Raw genomic sequence first — 24927 nt, 5'->3', positions numbered from 1 at the left:
ACGCGTTTGTTAAAGAAATGCTAACGGTTATAAAAATGTTGGGCTTATTTTAATTGCTCTGTGAAACTGTAAAAGATAAGCAGCAGCGAGACTTTCCGCAGGCTGATGATTGAAAAAACAATATTGTAGACGTGTTTATCGTAAAAGTTTGTGGGGAGTCAGTGCAAGGAGAAAAGTTTATTGTACCCGTCGATTAGGCATTTGTATATCTACCTATACATTTTACAAGGGGTGATTATAAATATCTGTAAAATACAAATTGACTCTTTTATCAGAGCGTGTATTATAGGTATATAATTATATAATAATTCACAAGTATTTATAAGTATTCTTATGCAAAGAAAAGTGTGTAGATCCACGAAAAAATCAGTGAGAATATTATAAAAATACTTTTCCAACAATTGTCCAATGTTTTAAATATTTTCGATGAACCGCTTACGTATGTTCTATTTTGAAAAATCCTTTTCCCTCTCAAATTGCGATCCATGCGAGTTGCTCCGAAGGCATAAGTCGGTACCTTTCGACGAGCAAGTTAGAAAATGTCTCGAATTGAAAGTTCTTAACCTTAGACTCTCGACTTTTTACTGCACGGCTCGGGTACCTGGCACGGCGATCTCTTATACTACATACGTATACCTGTACACGTATTTAAGCTCATACAAATACAAGACGTGTTGCAATCACTGTTTCGTTCAAATGGATTTATTTTACACCGCAGTACCGTGCGTATGATTGGTTTACATGAATGCAATTCTTTCACCATCGTTAGAAAATAATTTGTCCAAGCGTTATCCTCTGATGTGTGACAAAGAATTTTCATTTTTTACTAAAATCAGTACATTTCAATTGATTTTAAAATATGCAATACTGATTTGCCGACTATCAGAAGTCCGCGAAACTGAGAATTAAATCGAAATTTGCGAACTTCGATCGATCGCGTGAGCATTAAAAAAGAGAAGAAGAAAAAAAAAATCGACAGAGAATTTTCAATCAAATCGGAACTAGTTTTTACTTGATTCTTGATCATTTGATCACATGACTTTTCGTAGAATGAATAAAATTTCATCCGGCGATCTGCTGCCGATTTTCGAATGGCTTCTCTACGAGCAAAAAATCCGGTAAATGATCATCAACTAATGATCCAGCACGAGCAATTTGCGCTGGTCGAAGGCCGCTTGCATTATTGTCATTATTTTACTTGCTCGTATAATATTTGCGAAATATACATTCTTGGAGGAACTTTACTCGTTGATAGAACTACTGTAGTTAAAATTTATTCCACGGGTTACTTGTCGTCAAGCTCAACAGGAAAACTACAGACAGCTCTGTTTGATAACGACTTGGAATGCGTATACACGCAGTCTGATACATTAGAAGAATCTACGGGCGGCATGCAGACAGATTCCGACCCCAGAGCTTGCGATTAGATAAACGAGTTTTGATCTGTGCACTTACACACGTATCTGCGACGCTTTGATCCAGACCGAGTTACGATCGTTGAAAATCCGAGAGTGAAGTACCTTATCGAAAATCACCAGGGTGTTAACAGTTTTCGACGACTGATAACCGAGTCACGGTTCACGCATTCAAAAAATGAACACCTCGTTATCAGGCTTTCCGACCAATCAAATATCGTATTCAGATCTGAACTTAGAAGGAAAATTTCGCTTTCAGCAACTTGCATTATTCGATAAATAATTCGTTTGGTTCAGATGACACAAGAAAATATATCGTAAGTAAAGGACTGCTCAAATAGTGAATTGTGCTCTTTGTAACTCGAAAATATTCCTCTCGATTCGAATAAAATTTAGACAGTATAATTCTTCTTGTAGTGTGAATGATAGCTGTTGGGTGGTTCGATAAGCAGACTCAGTGGTCCACACTTTTCTAATCTACTATTTCCGGGCTATATTTATTCTACTAGAACTGGACTTCACATCTCACTGTCAAGGCAGTCGTGCAATCAAGGCGTAATAAAATCACGATAAAAATTAACAGATAAGCGACAGTCTGTTCGACCTACGCATATTTACCGCCAGAAGATAATCAAATATTTTTTTAAATGAACAAATTTTTTTGATATGTTGAAATGTCTTATAGTTACTGCCTAACAATCGCTTTATGTTCTTCTGCTGGATCGTCTCAAGATTTGCATTCTAAATATCAACAGATCAATTACACTTTCATGAAATTTTGACACTTTGACGATAACCGCAGGTGTTTATGGATTGATTATTTTATTTCTGGAAATACTGAACCAAGCTAAGTTCTATCAGCCAGATTTAAAATCTGGGTGAACACTTGAAGATTGCATTGTTAATCTCACGGATTAGGTTAGTTGCTGTCGATCCGAGATCATATATCTTGAAAGCATCTTAACATACGCTATAGAGGCTGATAGTCTTGATAATAGTTCATGTTGCCGGTGATATGGTCTGATATAAGATTGCTTTATCAACCGAATTACAGAGTGCTAACTATTGAGGCAGCGAGAGTAATAAATTATAGTTTCGTTTGTAGGATAATTACAAAGATCTTAGAATCATCCCGACGTATCGTGATATATGTTTTATTAACGGCCTGTCAATTGTGGTTTTTCTTCACTCGTGCATTCATTGTTGTACGTCTTGCATGTGTGTAACGTGGGGAATACCGCAGCAGGAAACCTGTATTATGTAACCAAAGCATCATAAATGTTTTATTGTATGTACATTTATGTATGAAATGTAAAAAATCATACGCCTTATTTAATTAATAATAATTGTTAGTATTAATATAATGTATTTTCAAGGAATGCAATATTTATTGATCATTAAAATCAGCCGACGATGCAGACCACGTTTATAAAAATTATTATCATACATTATACCTTCGATTTACTCGTATGTTTTCATTATTCATTTTTGTTTGTATTCAAATCGTTTCGTTGTTTGTCTCATTACACGCCACATTCTGTAAACGACGAAAGCGTCAGTAAGAAGCATCGATACTCCGAACCACATGCGCAATTGAACTTCACATACGTAAGTGAAAAAAAAGTAAATTATAATAACAAATTTACTCCCATATAAAAATGCAATTTAGCCCGATAAAGTCAATCTCCAAGTCCGTAGATGAGTGAAAGAGTGCATCGAAGTGGCAAGAACTCGATCAGCACATATAGATACGAGGAATCAATGGTGGAGATACGACGAGACTATAACCCGTTAATCAGTTGCATAACTAATTATTTTTAGCATCTTAAAGATATTTAGGTGTAAGGAATTAAGACTGAAAAATCATCCAGTAAACAGCCTTCAACGTTTGAAGGCAGTGAGTGATCACTGTAATTTTCTTAATTCTCCGAAGATGGGGAATGCCATTAGCGGTGGTATTTTTAATGTGTAACCCTGTCTTTCAGCGAATTTCTTTTCATGGAACTTTTCACGAAAGGGAAGAGAAGAAGAAAGTAAAGGGAGACCAACGAAAAAAAAAATGAATTTCTTAACAGCAACGACGCCGTCTACTTTAACTGTAGGCATCCTTCCCGATCCAGTATCGATGATTAATCAGCATCGACCAAGCACCATCGCCAAGATCGCCATTCGCACGTAGACACCACATTCGGCTTGCCTGAAGTAAGCTGCTCTGGGATCGGTGTCAAGTTCAGGACTGATTTCGAACACGCGAGGCAACGGATGCATCACCACCATCTTTCTCTTTGCTCTCGTCATCATCTGCGGCGTAACTACGAAGTGGCCGCACGCCTAGGATGAATTCATTATTAATTCTCGTTCAAGCATCGTTTGAAACATATTCGCAAACAAGCGGTAATTTTTCGAAAAATTTCTGTCAAATTAAGACATATAAACACCGGAAAATTTTCAGACTAAACTAAAGAAAATTTATGCACAAGGAAAATTCTCACTAACTTTGATAAATTCCAACTACTGATCATATTCAGTCACGCGTCAATTACCGGAAGCAATCTAAACGTGCTTGGAGTATACAACCAACAATTTATCCAAGATGGTAATCAGCCGACTCTTAGTGACGTAAAGTTTCCCAGAATCCATCCAATTACTCTTAATTGAAATTTCAAGCCTAACCAACCTGTACGTATTCATCCTGTGAGGTGAAACGTTCCCTCTGTATGCGCGTCATGTAGAGGACGTCCGTTTCGGGAAGGGCCGCCTCCAGACTATCAAACTGTTCCTGAGGAATCCCGCGGGATCTTAGATAGTCCGTAATGTGATCCGGCATCCCAAGGCCGGAGGGACTGACGTATCTCAGCTGCACGTTGTAGAGAGTCAGTAATCTGTGAGGATGAAAAATTGATTAGGCAAACCGCACAGGACGTTCTCATTGTCAGTTGACCGTGACTTCGTCTGTTCAAATTTAAAAATCGTGTCAGGACGTGACAAACCTTGCCAAGGAGTGAACGGTCCTTCCATGCCTCAAGTCACCGACCATCGTTATTGTCAGCCCATTTACGGTGCCGATCTCTTCCCTGATTGTGAAAACGTCGAGCAACGCCTGCGTCGGATGTTCACCTACACCGTCACCAGCGTTTAGCAGTGGTTTCCGGCAGTGGTTAGCCGCACGCTGTTGAAATTACGAGGAAGAAAAACTTTTGTAAAAAGTATAGTTTTGTCAGTATTTTAAATCGTGGAATAATAACGACGAACATCATATTGCGCAATACGTATACGCAATTATAATTTAATAGAACTAGATTAAAACTTGCAATGTTAGATCTGGAATCAATACGCGGAACCGTCAATTAGCCGACATGTTACCAGTATCGATAACGGTGAGAAAAAAATGCTCTCAAACGATATGATACTCACCGCAACAGCACCTGGTTCCGGATGTCTAAGAACCACGACGTCTGCATAACCCGCCATTACGGCGATAGAATCTACGGCAAAAGATGCATAGAAATTGAAAAAAGTTTCACCAGCGAAACGGATGCATTGAAGCGTTGATAAGAACCGAGGGAATACCTGCATAGAGAGTTTTTATTCCTGCACTGATAAAACCGCAGGCGTGTTTAATAATAAGGCGCGATTGCTTTTATTTGCAGTTCATTATTTGGTCGCTCTTGTTTCACCTGACATATTGGTGAGATGAAATATACTGGATTTGGACGTGCGATTGTGAGTGATGTGCAAAAATGATACCCACACAATTTACAAATATCTTATGACTCATCGTGATTATATACAGGCTATACGTTACATCTCATATACTATCGGAAAACACGATGTCGATAGCATATGTACAGCATTTTAACGTACTTAGCAGAAATATTCGTACGTTCTGAATGCGAAAAAGTCTTATCACCAGGCACGCACCAGTACTCGTGTTATCAGCTTGCCGTTGACGTGAAAAATTTTCAACAGTTGCCAATATGCCGAAGCGAAATTAATATACTCTACACTTGAAACACCGCGTTTGGTATCGTCGACTTCATATCACCTGTACAGTACCTTCAAGAGTTTCTCCTTTCTTCACAGATGATGTTGAACCATCCATGTAAATGACTCGCCCCCCGAGACGCTGCATTGCTGCCGAAAAGCTGCAACTTGTACGAGTGCTGACCTCGTAGAAGATAGATGCCATGATTTTACCCTGAACAATAAAATAAATCGCACAAATAACAGTTGCCGTTTTATTCAAAACAAATTCCTCCACGGTTCAGAAAACAATTAACAGATAGTATATTACCCTGAGAATGTGATCCAAGGGTCTGTCCTTCTGAACGTAAACCCGAAGGGTTTGGGACAGATTAAAAATATCGTTGAGCTGCTCCTTCGAAAACATGTCTACAGTCAAAATATTGTGTCCAGCCAGTCCGTGAGTGGAGCTCAGGTGAGGGGATGGATTCACGGTCTGGACGTAGAGATTTGGATTGCTTTCGCTCTTGTGATGAACAAGGTTCGTCAGAGGAATTGGCGATACGCTTCGCTGTCCACCCGGGATCTTCAGCAACTCCTTCACGTCGGCATCGGCGGCGAAGTGCACGTTCGCTCTCGGCATCGTAGGCTGCAGTTGGTGGCTGTAGGGTTCTGGTGGAAAGGTTGAAACGTAATTCGAAAAACCTAAGGTTCATCCTCGCATCAACGATCGTCGAGAGTGCGAGCCTCACCTGGTTGATCCAAGTCCCAGATATCCGAGGACTGACTATCTCTGAGACGTTCACGACGCTCATATCCTACGGACACGTGGTCGTCCAGGGCAGATCCTGGCCGACTGGAAACGGCGTCGACAGCGGAGCTGTGGATGGTGGGCAGGACGTGCTTTGATTTGGCCTGAAGTTCGCGCACGTCCTGACCGAATCCTGGGTTGACCAGAACCTGGCCCTCGACGTAGGCGACTTCTCCTCTGAGGACGACACGATGTACAGATCCGCGTATCTTCATACCGGCAAATGGCGTCCACTTTGACTTGGTGAAGGGCAGGGCATCGGGGATGACCCATTCCTCGTCAAGGTCTACCTCCACGTAGGTATTAGGCTGGTCTGGGATGTTGAAAATGCGTTTCGGGTTCCGATGGAACTTGTCGATCAGATCCTGTTGAAGAAACAATTAGTGAAATTACAAGCGAAATTTTAATCCCAAGATTAATCACTAATCGATAGAGACGACTGGCTGAGATAAGGAATACGAATCAGTAGGACTATGTTTTTTTTTCGTCCCGAAAAACAAACATGTGCAGTGAGTCAGACCGTGGTTGTGGGTAGCAAAGATACTTGTGCAAACGGGAAGTTTGAAGACGCATTGTCAAAACGTTTACCTGACAGCGTCAGGGGTTAAATGGTAGATAACGATGGGCTTCTAGAAAAGAATAGATAGCTTGTCAGGTTTTTTGTTCTCAGAGTTCAAAAATACATTACGGATTCTATAAAATGATAATAATATACTACAATTACGACGTTATTTTTGCTGATGAAAAAGGTCAGGGTCTGTTTACTGCGATAAATCATCTCTCGGATAAGGCAGATCACGCCCAATCAAGTTGAATCGCACAATATAGAGTATTGACATGGTTCAAATTTTGTTTATCCTAGGAGTACCCATCAGCGAACTCACCAACATGTAACGACGCATGTCACGCATATCACAAGACATTGTCTCGTTAATTTGATTGATTGATGGTTCTCATAATACCACATTTATTTTTAACTGGATGACGATAGTGGAGAAATGAGATAAATCAATCTGTCTGCTAATCTATAATACGCGCGTGTACGTCGAGTCCAAAGTGAATCGAGACGTTAACCCCCAGGTATTTCCTCGCAGCTAATTTTATATTGAAATGTTCATCTAATCGGAGGCTAAAGACTCACCTCCATCGTCATTCTTTCTTCGTGAACCGCGTTCAGCAGCAATGGTAGGATGGTCTCTAGTCCGGGATACCCTGGGGGTGGTTTTTCCTGCGATTTCTCCTCCACGGTATGTGGCGCTGAAACATAGAGTTCCCCATGTAAATTGTCGATGTCAATATGGCTACTGCAGCCCATTCCCAATCTACGAACCGTGATCGGTAGCGAAGCAATCAATGACGTTCAGGTTGTCCCAGAGGGCTTGCTGGTCTTCTTTCGTGCACAAAATCGGTCTCACTTGTCCTTTTCCGTGACCGATATGGTCAAGATCATCTTGGCTGAGGAACAGGTGATGTGGACAAACCTCGCAAGTAACTGGTAAGCCCTGTGAAGGAGGGTTCGGTTCAAAGACATTCAATAGTCATGCAAAACGATGTATAATACTGCGAGACATTTAGTTGGGCATAAAATTGTTCAGGTATTAATTGATAGCTTCTTATCATGTTCTGAGCCCACCTTAGCTTTGGCTGCACTAATTATTTGTATCTCCTCTTTACGAGCTACGTGACAGACGTGGACAGGACGATTGTAAAAACTAGCCAAAAGTAGAACAGCGGCTGTTGTCTGACTCTCGGCGTGCACGCAAAGCGGATACTTCTTTGGCCAGCTGCTGAGGTGCTGTAAAATAGATGAAAAAATTTCAAGGTGAGTATTTACGCTTTCAGAAGTAATATAATTAAAGGAATAAACGATAAGATCGTGCGATCGTGAGATCATGATTACTCGCTAAATTTATCGGTTGCGAAATAAGTCAAATATCTGTTGATATTGACACGACGGTTGACTAGTTCTTCTATCCTGTTAACGGCTGCAGTAAGCATAACGAACCTTTGACCATACGGTGAGATCAGTCAGTCTCAGACTTGTGAAGGTTTCGTTAAGGTACATCTTGAGACCAGCAGCTAACGGCGCCATGTCCTGAATAATGTTGTAGTTGTCCGAAGACGCTCCCATGTACAAAGCGTAGTCACATCGGGCTCCTAAAGTGGCTCGCTGAAAGAAACCAAACAATTGTCACGACAAATGTTGCAGATTATAAGAATGCGTGAGCTGCATCAAGTGCAAAAGCTCACCTCTTTGGCAATCGCAAAAGTCTGATGGTCAACGACGGCTGGGTTCGTGTTGGGCATAGCCAGAATCATTGTGATACCACCGGCCAAAGCAGCAGCAGTGCAGGAGGCGAAATCCTCTTTGTGAGTGGCTCCTGGATCCCGGACGTGGACGTGAACGTCTATGAACCCAGGGAGTTTGACCATAGACCTCGAGGTCATGCAGTCAGTGTGGGTTTTCATGAGCGGTGCTCGACCGCCGAGCATTTTTATCGCCTGTGTCAAAACAACAATATATTTTTTATTATTCACAATGGCGATTCACCGTTTGACTTATTAGAGTCATTCACAGTGATGATGATTCTTTGATTTAGGTTGTACTCTGTTTGTCTCACCTCGACCAAAAGCTTGGCGCACTTTACGTCTGTGACCAGAGGGACAGAGTAGTCGACGGCAAGTCTTCTTGTGCGATAACCGTGGGTCATGAAGTTTGATACTCGACGAGCACCACCGTTTCTCATCGGCAGATTAATCACTAAGTCGAAATGCTTCTTGGAGAGAAAATCGGCGAGGTGACGAAGTTCGCTGGGACTCGAATCCTCGTTAACGTCGATGTCCTCGAAGGTCCATTGCACCGGTTCTACCTGTAAACATCGCAACTTGTATCTTGCCTTTGACTCCCTTAATCGAGGGATGTCTGATGCCAATAAATCAAGCACTGAAGTGCATCGACTTATTTGGCAACAATTCAGAGCCTGATGAGTTAGCGTGTGCGAATACAACGAACCTACGGCTCCTACGTGCGATATACATCGATTCGGTACCAAGAGATTAGATAAACGCATTGCGAACTGTTCATGTGCATGCCTGTCACGTCAAGGATTGGTTTTTCACTGGTCCAAATAAACACAATCTCAAGTATTTAGGCGTGATCAAAATGATATATTTCATACAGATAATTAACGCTTTAGGTATTTTCGATTGTTTTTATACAGGTGAGAGGATCTGCAGTCACTGTCAAGGCGCAGTTGAAGAGTAGTAAATTCATGTCACATTTGAATTGCGATAACATCGCAAGGTTCATCATAATTCGAATTTAAGCTAGCATGTTAACGTTCCTTCTAGATTAGGTAAATGCGTTGCATTAGTCGGATAGAAGCTATTAATCAATACATTTTGGGTTTTTTTGACAGATATGGTCCAGTCGAATATGTGATCTGAATTGCTGAGAAGTTGACGTGCAAAAATTTTAATACGAGAAAAACGCGTTATACATTCAGATTCGTACATAAGATTTTTCGGTATTTGGCATGGCGAAAGATTAATTGATAATTTGAGATAATAGGGTTCATGATATTTGTACGATTTTTCAAAGCTTTATCGATCCGATAAAGGCAGCCAATTAAAAAATATGCAAAGGCACACCTTGATAACGGTTAGATATGATTTATCGGGGGAAGCGATACGTGGTTAATACTGTGACAGTGATCGCTGACAGTGACCACAAGAGGCCGGCAGGACACTGTGACCAGTTGCCCGAACGTGGATAAGGCCAACGAATCGTTCAGTGTCGGTCAAATGTTGACCAGTTGTCGTGTTCGTGTAGTTGCTAGTCAATATTTACACAACAAATGAAACTTCTAAAAGATATTATCGGAAAAATGGGCAATGGAAAATCCAAGACCAAAACGAAGGAGAACAGGGGCGAGAGAAAGAGATCGATAGATCAATCGCATGAGATGCAGGAGAAAAGTTCTAATAATTTTTCGGAATTCGGCGCGGCTTACGATCCGGAACTTGTGCGGATGCGTCGCAGTCTGGAAAGGGACCAGCAGGCGTTCATTCTGAATAATCTCATGCTCAGCGTTGAGTTTTTCGAAAACTATGACCAGTGAGTGAAACATTACTTAAACCATTAATCGATTTTCACATCGCATATATTACGCGAAACTTCCTTAGAAGAAATCAGTGATTCGAGCGTTATGCAACAAGGGAATGTATGTACTATCGTGACCATGATCTTAAAGTTATTATATCGAAAACGCGCATTGACTTTCTAAATTTTGGGTGTATGGAGAAATATTTCTAATTAGAAATGAATATGCAATCTTCACATAAAAAACCTTACATACGCTTCCAAGAATTCGATGGTATTCATTGACAGATGATGTCGTATACTTGGCTTGAAGTTCATTCACTGTAAAAATACTTGACGCTTATTTTGAAGATAACCAAGAGAAAGATTGCTAATAAGTTGAACTGGGAATAACATACTTCTGTCGATCTTGTATCGATAACAACGCGAAGCTCGATCTATTTGCAACGTATTCGTTTCTGCTTGACGTTATCTTGAAGATCGAGTCGAGCGAACACCAATCTCAGCAGAAAAGTAGACGTCGAAAAACAGTATATGATTCTATAATTTTAACGCGTATGTCAATATTGTGTAACTGATATTCCGAGAGATCGAATGTCAGATAATCATTTGCACGAATTTATGCTCGATACGACTATCAAAGTCATTGAAAGTTAAAAGTTTTCTATGACGACATTAAGAACGATAATAGGTGACGTACCACGTACACAGAAATTACTGATTTCTCCGTACATCTTAGCGATCAAGAGGTGATTACTACAATCTAATCAATACTTCTGACACGCAAGAACATTAATAACCATGACGCCATCGCTCTTGTTCACGAAATTTTCAAAATAATTCTGAGAATAATGCGTGGTGACGGGTGGATGAGAAATTATTTGATAACTAAGATCTACCTGCTCTACGGCAATTAATTATTATCCTCAATTCAACAACGTCAAAATTTTTCAGAGAGATTTTAGATATCAGGGCGAGTCCAATCTCTCGACAGGAATACGATCTGAATACGATCCTATCACAGAGTCAGAAACACGTTTTGCTCCCAGACGTTCTTCAGGAACAAGTTGCACGCCACGTTAAGTTCACGTCGTCGAGAAAAACTGAGAATCTTATGGTAGAGCCTCTGCAGCCGGTACGCATGTACGTCGTTCTCGACAACATAGACGTGAACGAGATCCCCGAAGGTCCCGAGTACAGCATCCTGACTGACGCAATATTTTACAACATGTGTCTGGAGCCCAGCTCGAACAAAGGTAGGTCGTTTAATATCAGCCAGGTCTATAAAAATCATTGGGAATCTAGGTGAAATTTGAATCATTACGTCACCGTTTCACTCTACCATTGTCCCTGCACACGTTACATAACACTTATTGGTTAATCTGGTTGGCGATCGATCGATCATGAGTGTGCGAGGACAACTTCGATGACAAAGCGAGACCAAATAGACTTCGATACATTTTGTTTGGCCATCGCGATTGTGGCACACTCGTCAACTTTGTCTGATTTATCGTTTTTTCCAGGATTCGTAAAGCTCAGATCACTGGAAGTGACGCCAGCGTCAAAAGAAAAATCTAACGAAGGTTCCGATTCGGATTTGTCATCAATCGCCGAGGATGATGACGAGATCTATAATGAAAAGGAGGACATGTTTAACCCCAGAGTGAATCCAGGCGTGCGTTTTCTATCTCAAGTCGAAAAGCGGGCTAATTCACTAGCGACAAAGCCGGTTTTTACGCAATCGATGAGCGATCTACGTAACACTGAAAAATCGGACTATGAAGCAGCCTCTTTGGAAACGGGCAGAACATTTTCCCAGGCGAGTTTGATACTCCAGGAAGATCCGGACGACGGAGAGCAAGATTCTTCAAACGATGGAACTTCGGAAAGGAGATTGAGTGGACGCGTTAAGCCGACGTCAAACGCAGTTCTTCGCGGTCAGATAGCCTCCCACGGAAAGCTGAAGCAGCTCAAGAAGCGACAGAATCACGCGCTTCAGAATCAAAGAAGCGCTGAGGCTAGTCCAGCGAGCAGCAGGAGCTCTGGTTATCGATCCGGGTCTTCCGGGAGCAACTACGTGATCGACAGTGACTCGGACTATGGTTATGCCACCATAACGAACTTCAACACGCCGAAGCCGCTGGTCAGGCCAGCGAACATTCCAGCCTCGTCGTCCGAAATACCCGTTTCGTGTTTCAAGAAGATAGTTTACACACGTGACGGGAAAGTCTACAGCGAGAAAACTGAGAGGATACAGCTGCAGAACCGGCAACAGAGGAGAATAAGACAGGCACTAAAGCGGCAGAACGAGGACCGGTTATACCTGAGGAGCGACGTCTTCATGCACTACTTCCAAGACCTGTTCGCAAGCCGGCTGGCCGAGCCACTCGGCTTCACTGCCGAGGATGTTGACGACGCCACCAGACAGGGTGCCATTATATACTGCGACTCGATAGAGTTGCTTGAGAGGAACCGCGGGGTAGTTATACCCCACGAAATCGTACCAAGCATACAAGCCGAGTGGCCAGATTGCGGCAGCGAGTGGCTGAGCAGATTGCGATCGGAAGTGCTCGATCCTGCGAGCAACGTGATCTATACGTGGCCCACTAGGAAGATGATCGATAAGATAAAGAAGTTCGGCTGTCATATAGTCCCAGAAGGCTACATGCCGAAAAGGCAACCGAATCCGAATCATGATATTGAGTGGCAGCTCACATTTCCAGCGGCAGAACGGTACCTTGAAACATGTCTCAGCCATGCTCAAGTCCGTATCTACTTGCTCGCTCTGATGCTTCACAAGACCTTCATTCGTCCCGTTGACACCACCTTCGGACTAACCACATCCCACATAAGATCCCAGCTCTTTTTGCTCCTCGAACAAAACTACTCGCCAGCGATGTGGCCCGAGCATAGAAGCGGCGAAAGCCTTAGGAGATTGCTCAGAAAACTCTACAGTGCTGTTTCTCAGAGCCAGCCCTACCTTCCGGATTACTTTATCAACGGGAAGAACCTCTTTGCAAATATTCCGAGGCAGTACCTGCTGCTTACGCAGAAACAGCTTAATCGGATAATCGACAATCCCGTTATGTACGTGATTGCGTCCATGGAAAACATTCGGTATAAGCCGGAGTTTTTTCCCGTATTCGACTACAAGAGGTTGTTCAAAATACTCACTTTCGAGAACAGCGAGCTAGTCACCCTCATCAATCCCGCTCTCAGTCCAGTAGACAGACCCATAACCCAGGCTCCGGATGAAGATATGGAGATATTCGAAGAACGGTTTGACAGGGTCGGGGGATTCTGGGTCAAAGTCAAGGCAAAAGAAGACACGTCGACAGAACGGGCTCAGAAAATTGTGCAACACAAAAACGTCATCAATAAGAAGTCAAGCAGAGTAACGTCACAGGAATTGGTTGTTGAAATTTCTGTAAGGATTCTTTGCTACGCATGAATATTGAACCAAAGTCACTGTACCCGAAAATACTAATCTCAAAACTTTCTTTCAGCGTCAATGCGCCGAGTTACGTGGCCTTCGATTGACTGCCTTCCTGGACATGTTCATCCAACATTTCATTAGAATGGCACAGCGATGTCATCACTACGGAGCGATGAAGCAAAAGGACGTTTATCTGAACCAAGCAGAACGACTGTCGATGATACTCTCGGAACAGGGTAACGGAAAAGAAGACGCAAGGCGGTATTTGGACACAATCAACAACCTCACGAAAGAACTATCGCGACCTAGGGAGCAGGCAGACGCGCCCGAGACACCGAGACGAAACGAACAGCCCCTGATCAGCATCCCTCTGAACCAACACTTCACCGACAAAGCCGAAGAATGGGGAGGAGGTTCACTTTTCGTACATCCTATCGGGGAATCTAAAGAGTACGACATTTATTCGGACGCTTCGCAGAGGCGACCGACGGTCAACTTCCAAGCCCAGACGACGCAGGTTGAAATCGACGGCACCATCACCATGGGAGATGTGAATGACGTCTCATTTCGAAACGGCCATTCGAATTTACCTCGCATCGTAAGTCTGACCGAAGAACCTCAGAAGGAATCTTATCTTTCCGATTCCACGTACATTTGAGGAGCGTTCGCATGGTCATCGTTACACGATGGATTAATCTACGTCCACAGAGATGGATCGAAGCAATAGAAATTAATAAATTCGTCCAGAGGCTCGGGCTTGTGTTGATAGATTCGCGGAACAGTGCTTTGTGGGTGTGAGTCTGTCAGCCATGATTTTTTTTTTTTTACACGAGATATAAAGATGCTTGAATTGAAAATCAGCCTGCCATACTCGAAAATGGCATTGTTCACGCTGATCGTGAATTAATTTGCGATCATGATTTAAGGCGAATTGAAGTTATCTGTGATCAAGAAAATTGACAGTTATTGGGAGGAAACCTCGTAAGCGTTTGAACGTTTCGAACTGGCTCACATTAGATTTGAAATGAATTAAAACTTATTCAAGAAAAATATAAGAAACGGTGATTTAGTTTAAGTATTCATTATAATCTATTCAGAAATAACACCTATGTAGATTTCACGCTGCGTAGTAAATTATATCTCTATTACATTTAACGACAGCGGAGCTGAAATTCTTCGCTAAATGTACCGACGCCTATCGTCCGCAATTGCAATTTTTTTTTTTTTGCTCTCGCTTATCAACTGCTATGCGTAGTAGTTCTTAGCATTAGCCTGCCACGGCTTAGCTTATCGGTATAGTTTTTATTTATTATTATCACGTCAGTAGATTTCATCACGGAAGACTCGGATTTGCAAAGATTTTAAAACGTATTAAATATTTAGAAATGAATAATGTATCGTTAATCTTGTCAATATTAAATATTTTTATCTGAAAATTATAAGTAAGAAATAAAATTACCAACGTACCTCGACACCATGTTCCGTGTAAAAATCTGCCGTCCCCATACTGGCGTACAATTTGTATCCCATTTTGTACAGGCTCGTGATTGAAGGAAGCAGTTCCATTTTATGCTGTAATAACAAGTGAACAGCCCAGAATGTACAGCGTATAAAAATGATTGAATATTTGATCGATTCTAAAGAGATCTATTACAAATGAATTGATCAGTGATCGATACCTTGAAACTTCCAATAGACAGAAGAATCCCTTTTTTAGGTATGTGGAACCCAGTACTCATCATCCCCTTTAGGTAAGCCTCGTACCTGTTTTCCCCAAAACAGGCAACCTCTCCAGTCGAAGCCATTTCTACTCCCAAAGTGACGTCAGCTCCTGAATGAATGAGGCAATAACAAACGTACTTTTGTATACAAAAAGATTTCTCTCCAATTAGACAAATAATTTCGAAATAAGTTTCTTACCTGCAAGTCTCGAAAATGAAAACTGGGGTACTTTGACCCCAACCTTTCCACAACCGGCTAGAACATCCACAGGCTCAACGGTTTCGCCGACAATTAGGCGAGTCGCCATCGCGACAAAATCGTGGTCCAACGTTTTGGAAACGAACGGAAACGATCTGGAGACCCTGACGTTGCACTCAATGACTTTAAGCTCGTTATCCTGTGGTGAAAAATCATACGAAATTAGAATCTGGTTTAGATTATTCAAAGGTCAACCATCACCTTGGCTATCAGTTGCATATTGAAGGGTCCCGTAACTTCGAGGGATGCTGCGATGGCTTTGGAAATTGCACGGATCTTGGCCAAGGTCTGTGGATTTATGTCCTGAGGTGGTGTTACCAGCGTCGCATCGCCCGAATGGACTCCGGCGTTTTCCACATGCTCAGAAACGGCCATGCAGAGGATGACCCCGTCGTAGGCCACTGCGTCGACGTCAATTTCCTTCGCCTCAAGTATAAACTTCGATATCACGACTGGGTGCTCCTTACTGACGTCACTAGCGTTTTTCAAATACGATTCCAAATCCTGATTGGAGTGTGCAACGTTCATTGCAGCTCCACTGAGTACGTAGGAGGGTCGAACGAGACAGGGATACCCAACTTCTTCACAAAAGTCAATGGCTGACTGGAGATTGGTCAACTCCTTCCACCTGAATATCAAATTTTTAATGATCGTCTAGATATGCCAGATTTTGGAGCATTTTTGATGCTGCTCACCTGGGCTGCGAAATGCCAATGCGGTCCAACATCCGTGAGAATTTGAATCGATTTTCAGCACCGTCAACGGACTCGGGTGAGGTTCCCAGTATCCGGGCTTGCTGCCTGTGCAAATCCATCGCTATGTTGTTCGGCAGCTGACCCCCCATGGATAGAATAACGCCCTCCGGGTTCTCAAGGTCGTAAATATCCATAACGACTTCGAAGGATATTTCCTCGAAGTACAAACGATCGCACATATCGTAATCTGTGCTCACTGTCTCCGGGTTGTAATTCACCATTATAGTTTTTCGGTTGAGACGACGCAATTCTCTAAGGCAACCAACAGCGCACCAGTCAAATTCCACCGAACTTCCAATCCGGTACACGCCAGAACCTAGAAGAGAGTTTTGCAATGATTCGATGCAATAATGGCGTCGAAAATTATTACTGAGCGAATGAATCTTACGTACCAATAACCATGGTGTATCCCCCAGGGAATTGAAGGTCGTGGCTATTTCCATTGTAGGTCAGGTAAAGGTAGTTTGTGGTAGCCGGCCACTCGGCAGCGACAGTATCGATTTGTTTGACAAACGGTCTAATGTTGCTTTCTTGTCGTTGTTTGCGGACAGCAAGTTCGGTGCTTTTCACCGCAGTCGCGATCTGCTTGTCAGAAAAACCGATTTGTTTGGCACGTAGTAGAACTTCGTGGGAGAGCTTCGTCTGGTCGAGATCTTCGAGAAGCGTGTAGTAGGATGTGATGTTTTTCATTTTTTCCAAAAACCAACGATCAATTTTTGTCAACTGGTACAATCGATCGATCGTATAGCCAGCCTTCAATGCTGCTGCCAAAACGAACATCCTCTTATCTGTCGGTCTCTCCAGGTCCTCGTCATCAATCTTTTTCAAATACGGGTCAAAGCCGTTCACATTTTCATCCACCATGCGAAGGGCCTTCTGGAAAGCCTCTTCAAACTTTCTACCAATCGCCATCGCCTCACCGACGCTCTTCATCGAACTTCCGATCTGTAAGCGTTCAAGTACCATGGATTTTTGCGTTTACAATTTCTACCACATAACCTGAGTCAATTTTCATACCTTAGTGCTGACTCTTTGGAACTTGCTCAGATCCCAACGGGGTATTTTCACGACGCAATAATCCAAGCTGGGTTCAAAGCAGGCAGTAGTTTCGCCGGTTACAGAGTTCTTGATATCTGGAAGCGGAATCCCGAGGGCGAGCTTCGCCGCAACGTAGGCCAATGGGTACCCGGTGGCTTTGCTTGCGAGAGCTGAGCTTCGCGAGAGTCTGGCGTTTACTTCGATTATGTAGTATTCCTCCGAAATGGGATTCAGAGCGTACTGAATGTTGCATTCACCAACAACGCCAAAGTGTCTGATCACGTTAATTGCTGTCGTCCTAAGCATGTTATACTCCTTATTGCTTAGAGTCTGACTAGGCGCCACAACGATTGACTCCCCGGTGTGAATACCTAGGGGGTCAACGTTCTCCATGTTGCAAACCGTGATGCAGTTGTCGCAAGAGTCTCTGACCACTTCGTACTCCACCTCCTTCCAACCTTTCAGCGATTTATCTATAATCAGTTGATTCGAATGAGCCAGTGCCTGCTGGGCAAGAGTCTTCAGTTCCTCCTTGGTGTTGGCGAATCCAGAGCCCAATCCCCCAAGGGAGAAAGCAGCACGTGCCATTACCGGATAGCCCAGTTTTTCGGCAGCTTCTAAGGCCTGTGAAACAACGCAGATTACTCGTGATGATCTGCAAGAATAATTCGATTTGATCGTACCTCTTGTATATTATAGACAGCCGCACTTGGAGCGACCTTTTCACCGATCTCGTTTACCCTTTCTGCAAAAAGCTTTCGGTCTTCCGTCTCAATTATAGACTGTATTGGTGTGCCGAGAATTTTTACGTTGTACCGATCGAACACACCGTCCCTCTGAAGTTTTACACCGCAATTGAGTGCCGTCTGACCACCGAAAGTCAATAGGACTCCATCGGGTCTTTCCGATCTGATGACTTGTTCAACGTACTCCGGTATAATTGGCAGGAAGTAGACCTTGTCAGCCAAGCCTTTTGACGTCTGGACCGTTGCGATGTTCGGGTTTATCAATAACGTTTGAATCTTCTCTTCTCTAAGAGCCTTGATCGCTTGAGAGCCCGAATAGTCGAATTCTCCAGCTTGGCCGATACTCAGACCACCAGAGCCGAGGATGAGCACTTTTTTGGGTCTCTGAATGGAAGCTGCCGGGACCGACTTGGATGTTAAAGTCTCCGTAAGTCTTTCCTTAACAGAAGTGGCGACAGGCTCGTTCTTTATGGCGTCTAAAAAGACGTCAAATAGGCACTCAAGGTCTTGGGGTCCAGCGGTGTGCTCTGGATGAAACTGGACTGAAAAGTACGGCAGAGATTTGTGGATGATTCCCTCGTTCGTCTTATCGTTCGCGTTTGTAAACAGAGCCACCCAGCCGTCTGGCAAATTCGTTGCGTCGATTGCGTAACCGTGATTTTGAGAAGTCATGTAACACCGGCTTGTTCCGTGATGTATGGCCGGTTGATTGTGTCCGCGATTTCCGTACCTGTTCAACGAGACAATCAAAAAAACTGCCGAAGTGCTAGATTACGCTTAGACCGTACGTTTTACTCACTTCATCTTATAGCTGGTACACCCTGCGGCGACCGACAACAACTGATGACCGAGGCAGATTCCGAAAATGGGCTTATTGCCCGTCTTGAGAACCTTACGAATGTTTTCCACAGTATTCTTGCACATGGCTGGATCTCCAGGTCCGTTGCTGAGGAACAAGCCATCGTAGTCCAATTTGTCCAGCGGGTGATTCCACGGCACCACATCAACACGAGCACCACGATTCAGGAAGCACCGTATCTGGTTGTACTTCAAGCCACAGTCAACAGCGCAGATCCGTGGATGTCCGTTTGGATTGTAAGTCACAGGTTTCTGAGGGAAGAAGATTAATCGATGAAGGTCAAGTTGGGCCTAAGTCTCTTTCGTCCGTTTATGGATGAAGAAAAAAACGAGGTCCTCACTTTGATCGACACTTCAGCCACCAGGTTCCTATTGTTCGGGTCAACGAAGGTCGGAAGTAGTTGACTGGGAGTTGGCGCTGAATTGCTGATCACGATTCTCCCCAGGATGCTGCCCTTCTCCCGGATAATTTTGGTCAGAGCTCGCGTGTCTATTCCGTATATTCCGGGTATGTTTTGCTCCTTCATCCATTCCGAGAGCGTTCTTGTTTGCCGCCAGTGGCTCGGAGTTTCGCAGAGTTCCCCGACTATCAAACCGGCGGCCCATATTCGATTGGACTCGAACCAGCTGGGGAATCAGCGAATTGATTGGATGATAAATCTTGCAGGCACAGGAAACATGGGAGAAAAGGAAAAAGGTACTCACTATGGAAGATTGTACTGATCCTTCTGATCGTTCGGCAGCCCGTAGTTTCCAATTAACGGGTACGTCAATACAAGTATTTGTCCATGATACGACGGATCCGTCAAAGACTCGGGGTATCCAACCATACCCGTCTGAAAAACTGCAAACACGAAGAGAAGTTCGAAGAATCTTATTCTGGATTCGGTGTAGTTTTTGAAATTCACATATTGTCTTATGTGGCCCGAAGGAAAGACCAATTGCAGAATGTAAATACCAGCACATAATATAGTTATTTTATGCAGAAGAGTTACTGGTATCATTTTACACGTATCTATAATGTCTGCGATGTAAAATTCATGATCGAATGTGTTTCACATACGCGTGCTATTCTAATACAATTTTTGTCAATATAAATTGTTCCACAAAATTAAATATCGTCACCTTCACTAAGTCATAACAATTGACTCAAACTGATTTGTAAGTCACGAAGCTTGATTGCATTACGATGGCACGTATTATTCACGAATAGGTACCGAAATAAGATTTGATCAAGTGTGATAGACGAATGACGAGATAGGGAACTAGTATTTCATTGAACATTTCATTTGTCGAATAATGGTCACATACAGAGTGTTTACTACTCAATACTAAGGGTAAGAACTCACGTTTCATATCGGGATTTTTGTTACTATCATAAAATAAAACCATTGATTCCAAATTATCTATTCACCAGATACGAAACGTTGAATTGCCGATTACATTCATTTTAACGGCTTACTTGTGTAATAGATTATACAGTAGCTCTACTTCAGGCATGGGACCAGTATGTGAGTTTGCTTGTTCAAACTTTTGAAGCTGCAGAAAGTTGATGGAATTTAAATTATTACAACTCAATGGTTCAGACACGAGACTTTATAATATCCGCATTAAAATCAGAAGCATGAATAGAGGAGCAATGGAAAAAAGCTTGTGGAAGAATGAAATATTATAAAACTTTTTCTTCCAGCCATGGAAGACGACTAAACACTGAACACGAATTATATATCTCGGATATGTGACGACCTGTTGCATGCCTAAATATGAAAATCCGAAGACTGCGGCAGCGACAGTGCGTTCCAAAAACGGCGCGTGGCTTCGAAAATGGAAAGACTAGCTCTATTCATCTGTGATTGAAATTTCGTGTCACTGACATTGCAGAGCGGCTATTCGCACATCGCGCATTGTCGACCACAACCATTTACCGGAACGCGACCACGTGTTAACGCCGAATAGTCGGCATGGCGTTGCCGCTGCGCAGCCCTAAATTACAAAGGCAGGAATTAAGGAGTGAATCCACTGACCGACTTCTCCATCGACGGGGACTGGGGCCCCGAATCCTCGACCTCGTAAAACGGTCCCATCTTCGAGGGTGAGGTAGCTTCCTCCCAACGTGGGCTTGATCGACTCACTCATGCTGCTGAAACGGAACAGGCGCGCTGGACTCTCAGCGCTGCTCTGCGCACTCAGTTCCCTTCGACTGATTGTGAGATGTTAAATATGCTTCTGCGCCGCCTCCGGTGAGCCAGCTAGAGTTGGTGGAAACGAGCGGCGGAGGGGGGGGGGGGGCAGATCGGAGCAGGCATAGGCGTCGACTCTAGCCTGGTTCCCGGTGCTCCCTCGTGGCTTTCAGCACGTGTCTCAAATGTTTTTGTACAGTTTTGATCGGTCGAATCGGTCGAATCCGAGCAGTGATCAGTGAGTCCGGTCGCAGTTGGCCGATAAGTCAGTGACCTTTGGCGAATCTGATGCGCGGTCGTTTACCGTTTATGTTATTTATATTTAAGATTACTGAATGATAACGTGATGCTGCATGTACCGCGTCACGAAAATGCTGGCTTCGATACCACGGCGACGAAACGTCGAAAAGGGGAGGAAAGAAACCTCCAGCGGCGTAGTAACTCTCGTGTTAAAGAGTATTCGTTTTTCGAAATCAAGAAATGGCTCAGATTCTACGAAATCAGCCATTTTTTCATCTATGCAGCAAATGAAAGTGTCTTTTTGTTCAAAATTATGTATAAAATCGGGCTATTAAGCCCTTTTTGCGACTGAGACACGTAGCTTCGATATTCGGAGTCTACGTACGTCAACATCGAAATCGACTAGGGCACCCCCTTAAATACATAAAATTTGCGTTGTTGCGGCTTTCATCGAAAATTAGTATACAACAAAGTTTGTTCTCCGAATTCTCAGACCGTAAAAAATCTGCAAATCGAGAAAGAATTTAACACAGCTGACAGGTTCGATTTTTACTATAGCGCGTTCTGACCTGTAGAGTGCAAAGAGCCAAAAAGGTTCTATTTCTAGCCCTGCTACCTAAGTCTGACGGATTTTCTGTCGGCAGGTATACGAGTGATGGGATGGGTCAGGAAGTTCCTTCAGAATTTAATGCTGCTTCCCTTCCTGATTGCTACAATCCTGAAATCTACGAACCCTCTTCATAATGCCGATGTTCAAGTTTGCCGAATATTTTGATCTGTGGATTAGCTGCATTCGCTTTTGCAGCTTCCACGATGACGAGTTTTTCAATTATTTTACTCACGATCAGACGTGCCCTGGCCTTCTCGGCAGCTGAATAATGCTTAGAATGGGGTTTGTCTCAACGTTAAAGATAACAGACGACAGGCGATCTTACGTAAAAAAAAAGGAAAGCATAACTACGTTTGTCGGTGATGCGTGTGTTACGGTAGAAAACTATATCGCATACAAATACAGTAAACGAGCCGATTGATACAATATACTCTGTGATTCGTTTGAATATCTATAACATCAAGTTCCAAGTCTTATAATCAGGTATACAGTTACTTTATGATAACATGTGAAAATAAATTCTTGCAATATATAAAAATAAAAATACTTCACTTTTAAGCGCCCAAACGCAAGTTCCGCTTAGTTTTTTGTATAATTTTACCCTGGAAGATCACGATTATGATAAAGAGCATGAGAAAGAGTAAATTTCCATTCTCAAGCTGCGAGATGGTGATGATTCCAGGCATCCGTGTTCGAATCCTTAACGAATAAAACGCGATCAGCGATCAGGTGATCTCGTTGATAGTAGAATTCCATCATTAAGGGCGTCAGCTTATAGGCGACACTAAAAAAAAAGGATTCCCAATCAAATCACCTCTAAACTCTAAAAAATTATGCCACAAGCTACTTGAGAGCAGATTTCAACCCACAAATGATCGGGCATGGGTAGATCAGTCTTGTCGTCTGTAACGCTCTGTAGCAGTCGGTCATGGGAGGCCTTAAGTTCGTCCCATTCGACCTTTTTGCCTTGATGACAGACGTGGGATCGTATTTTGCAGGGCAGTGTTTCAGCGTCGTACAGCTCCTGGTAATCCTCCTTTTTCATTTCTGCAACTGGACCCTCTATTCGTACCTCCGATCAAAAAGATGATTACAATAGCTATTTATGTGGCATGCTCGTAAACCGTCTGTTTTTTGGCAAGAGTAAAGATTTCAGGACGAGCTGAAGGCGAGCCGGAAGCGAGTACTGAAATTATCCGAGCCAAAAAACGGTTTACGGGCATGCCACATACAATATTTTTACGGTGTGGGCATGGAAAAGCAAAACGAAGAGTGAGGTTATGTCGCGATCTGTTCGACGAAGCTACTTCATTCGGCAGTTTGGGATGCGCACTTCGAACTGCGCATCAAAACTGCGGAATAAAGACTTTATTCCGCAACTTCGTTCGCTGCCGTATAAAGCGTCACTTTACGGAACGAAAACTGCCACAAGAAGTGGACTTTTCAATGCCCATGTCGTAAAAAGTATAGTATTGGAATCCAGCAAAAGAAGCATGATTTTATCACGATAATGTTACCGTGGAATTATTATGAACAGTTTTTGAATAATAAAGACTTGAGTCGGTATCCACCTGTCGGGAAACGTGTTCTCCAGTGTCGTTTTTGTACGCCAATAAAAAGCACATAGCTGCTGATGGTACTTCGCTCTGTGGAGAATAACATTAAATGCAAAGGATTTTGTGATTCAAGATTACACTGAGAAGGAGATTCCATTGACGGGATTAAATCTGCTTCGTGACCTGAAAGTTAACTTAAGTTCACGGTATGTCACGAAACAATAAGCCTCAATGAAATCTGAGTATGATAATTCGATTTTATAAATTCTACCACGTTCATTACCAAGTTTTGTGATTTCTGACTCCGTCTATCGGTCATCATGACGAAACCGTCTTCGTCTAAGCGTCTGAGTATGAGATTACGAGCGCTTACTTTTCCTTCTCTAAAGTAAGAAAAATTATATCTTGTACTGATAATAATACACCTTGAACGATATTACAACCTGATCCAATATGAAAATACACCAACTTGGAGACAGTAGCCAAGCAGAAAGCCGCCGGTATTACGGAGGCGAAATTCTTCGCCTCTTGTTGCCATTCCTTAAAAAGGACGAGGGGGTTGTCAGCTTTCACCTCAATATAAGCCAAGTCCGAAATTGCGTCCTGTTGCGGATTTAATTTGAACTGATTATATTACTAAGATCTTTATCAACTTGGGGAAAGTTACATATATGACATCAATTGACAGTGAATTACTTTTCATATACACAAATCGATAATAATTCTTATCAAATCAGGCCAATAATTAGATTGTATCGAGACGGTTTCAATATGCTCATAAATATTACAATGCGTGTAATTTTGCTATTCAATTAATGCCAGTGCTCCTGAATTATCGCGATATTATTGAAAACTCAAAATCACTAGACTGTCAAAACAGTGGATTACATAATCTCTGAGCATCGATATACCTGAGGTACGTTAAAGATGAACAAAATGGATGTAAAATTTACATTGGAAGCTTCCTTACCATGCTGTCTCGAAAAATCTTTGATGACTTTGAGCATCGGCAAGCTTTGTTAATCACATTAGAGCTGAAGTTGCCCGGATATCGACTCGTCAGAATCCTACTGAGCAGCACAGTCATGATACATGTGATATGGATGTCGGTCATGCGCGTTACTTACTATTCTCATTCCCACTCCGCATTTTCCACTTACCCGCCAAGTTTCATTAGCTCTACGTGAAGGCTGGGAAACGGAGAATTCTTGGTGAAGAGCTATTCCTGCGGTGTTAA

General features: G+C 42.8%; 3 protein-coding genes across 3 annotated transcripts; 1 reads left to right on the top strand and 2 right to left on the bottom strand.

The window, feature by feature from the left end:
- Window positions 1-2266: 2266 nt before the first annotated feature.
- On the bottom strand, window positions 2267-21297 carry LOC124405839 (CAD protein). Its single transcript, XM_046881075.1, has 25 exons — window positions 21129-21297; window positions 19810-19948; window positions 19446-19731; window positions 19046-19356; window positions 18184-18976; window positions 17480-18124; window positions 16855-17407; window positions 16403-16778; window positions 15909-16335; window positions 15648-15846; window positions 15407-15558; window positions 15195-15299; window positions 8811-9059; window positions 8440-8691; window positions 8195-8359; window positions 7823-7984; window positions 7520-7691; window positions 7331-7446; window positions 6131-6554; window positions 5710-6050; window positions 5472-5613; window positions 4830-4900; window positions 4406-4584; window positions 4093-4297; window positions 2267-3746 (listed from the first exon to the last, which is right to left on the bottom strand). Exons 1-25 carry the CDS (start codon window positions 21238-21240, stop codon window positions 3549-3551), a joined length of 6774 nt encoding a protein of 2257 aa, XP_046737031.1. The 5' UTR covers window positions 21241-21297; the 3' UTR covers window positions 2267-3548.
- Window positions 9914-15199, top strand: LOC124405841. Its single transcript, XM_046881076.1, has 4 exons — window positions 9914-10306; window positions 11246-11547; window positions 11815-13718; window positions 13798-15199. Exons 1-4 carry the CDS (start codon window positions 10047-10049, stop codon window positions 14383-14385), a joined length of 3054 nt encoding a protein of 1017 aa, XP_046737032.1. The 5' UTR covers window positions 9914-10046; the 3' UTR covers window positions 14386-15199.
- Window positions 21298-22442: 1145 nt separating the features above from the next.
- Window positions 22443-24819, bottom strand: LOC124405192 (pyridoxine/pyridoxamine 5'-phosphate oxidase). The gene is made up of 6 exons (XM_046879886.1): window positions 24661-24819; window positions 24160-24293; window positions 23974-24073; window positions 23706-23780; window positions 23004-23206; window positions 22443-22918 (listed from the first exon to the last, which is right to left on the bottom strand). The coding sequence occupies exons 1-6, from the start codon at window positions 24802-24804 to the stop codon at window positions 22789-22791; spliced, it is 786 nt and encodes a 261-aa protein (XP_046735842.1). The 5' UTR covers window positions 24805-24819; the 3' UTR covers window positions 22443-22788.
- Between the last annotated feature and the right edge of the window lie 108 nt (window positions 24820-24927).

The sequence above is a fragment of the Diprion similis genome, chromosome 4 (genome assembly GCF_021155765.1).
Source record: "Diprion similis isolate iyDipSimi1 chromosome 4, iyDipSimi1.1, whole genome shotgun sequence".
Lineage (NCBI taxonomy): Eukaryota > Metazoa > Arthropoda > Insecta > Hymenoptera > Diprionidae > Diprion > Diprion similis.
Note: the sequence above shows the minus strand (reverse complement) of the source record. Positions and strands in the feature narration are given on the sequence as shown.

What these genes read in the sequence shown, in the direction of transcription:
- LOC124405841 (XM_046881076.1), top strand. Translation starts at nt 10,047, where the DNA reads ATGAAACTTCTAAAAGATATTATCGGAAAAATGGGCAATGGAAAATCC. An exon ending in TTTTTCGAAAACTATGACCA is followed by an intron (nt 10,307 to 11,245) that starts GTGAGTGAAACA and finishes AAAATTTTTCAG; the next exon opens with AGAGATTTTAGATATCAGGG. An exon ending in GGAGCCCAGCTCGAACAAAG is followed by an intron (nt 11,548 to 11,814) that starts GTAGGTCGTTTA and finishes CGTTTTTTCCAG; the next exon opens with GATTCGTAAAGCTCAGATCA.
- LOC124405839 (XM_046881075.1), bottom strand. Translation starts at nt 21,240, where the DNA reads ATGAGTGAGTCGATCAAGCCCACGTTGGGAGGAAGCTACCTCACCCTC. An exon ending in CCCCGTCGATGGAGAAGTCG is followed by an intron (nt 19,949 to 21,128) that starts GTCAGTGGATTC and finishes TCGTGTTTGCAG; the next exon opens with TTTTTCAGACGGGTATGGTT. An exon ending in AAGAAAGAATGACGATGGAG is followed by an intron (nt 6,555 to 7,330) that starts GTGAGTCTTTAG and finishes TTTCTTCAACAG; the next exon opens with GATCTGATCGACAAGTTCCA.
- LOC124405192 (XM_046879886.1), bottom strand. Translation starts at nt 24,804, where the DNA reads ATGACCGACATCCATATCACATGTATCATGACTGTGCTGCTCAGTAGG. An exon ending in AGATTTTTCGAGACAGCATG is followed by an intron (nt 24,294 to 24,660) that starts GTAAGGAAGCTT and finishes AATCCGCAACAG; the next exon opens with GACGCAATTTCGGACTTGGC. An exon ending in GTCAGAAATCACAAAACTTG is followed by an intron (nt 23,781 to 23,973) that starts GTAATGAACGTG and finishes TATTCTCCACAG; the next exon opens with AGCGAAGTACCATCAGCAGC.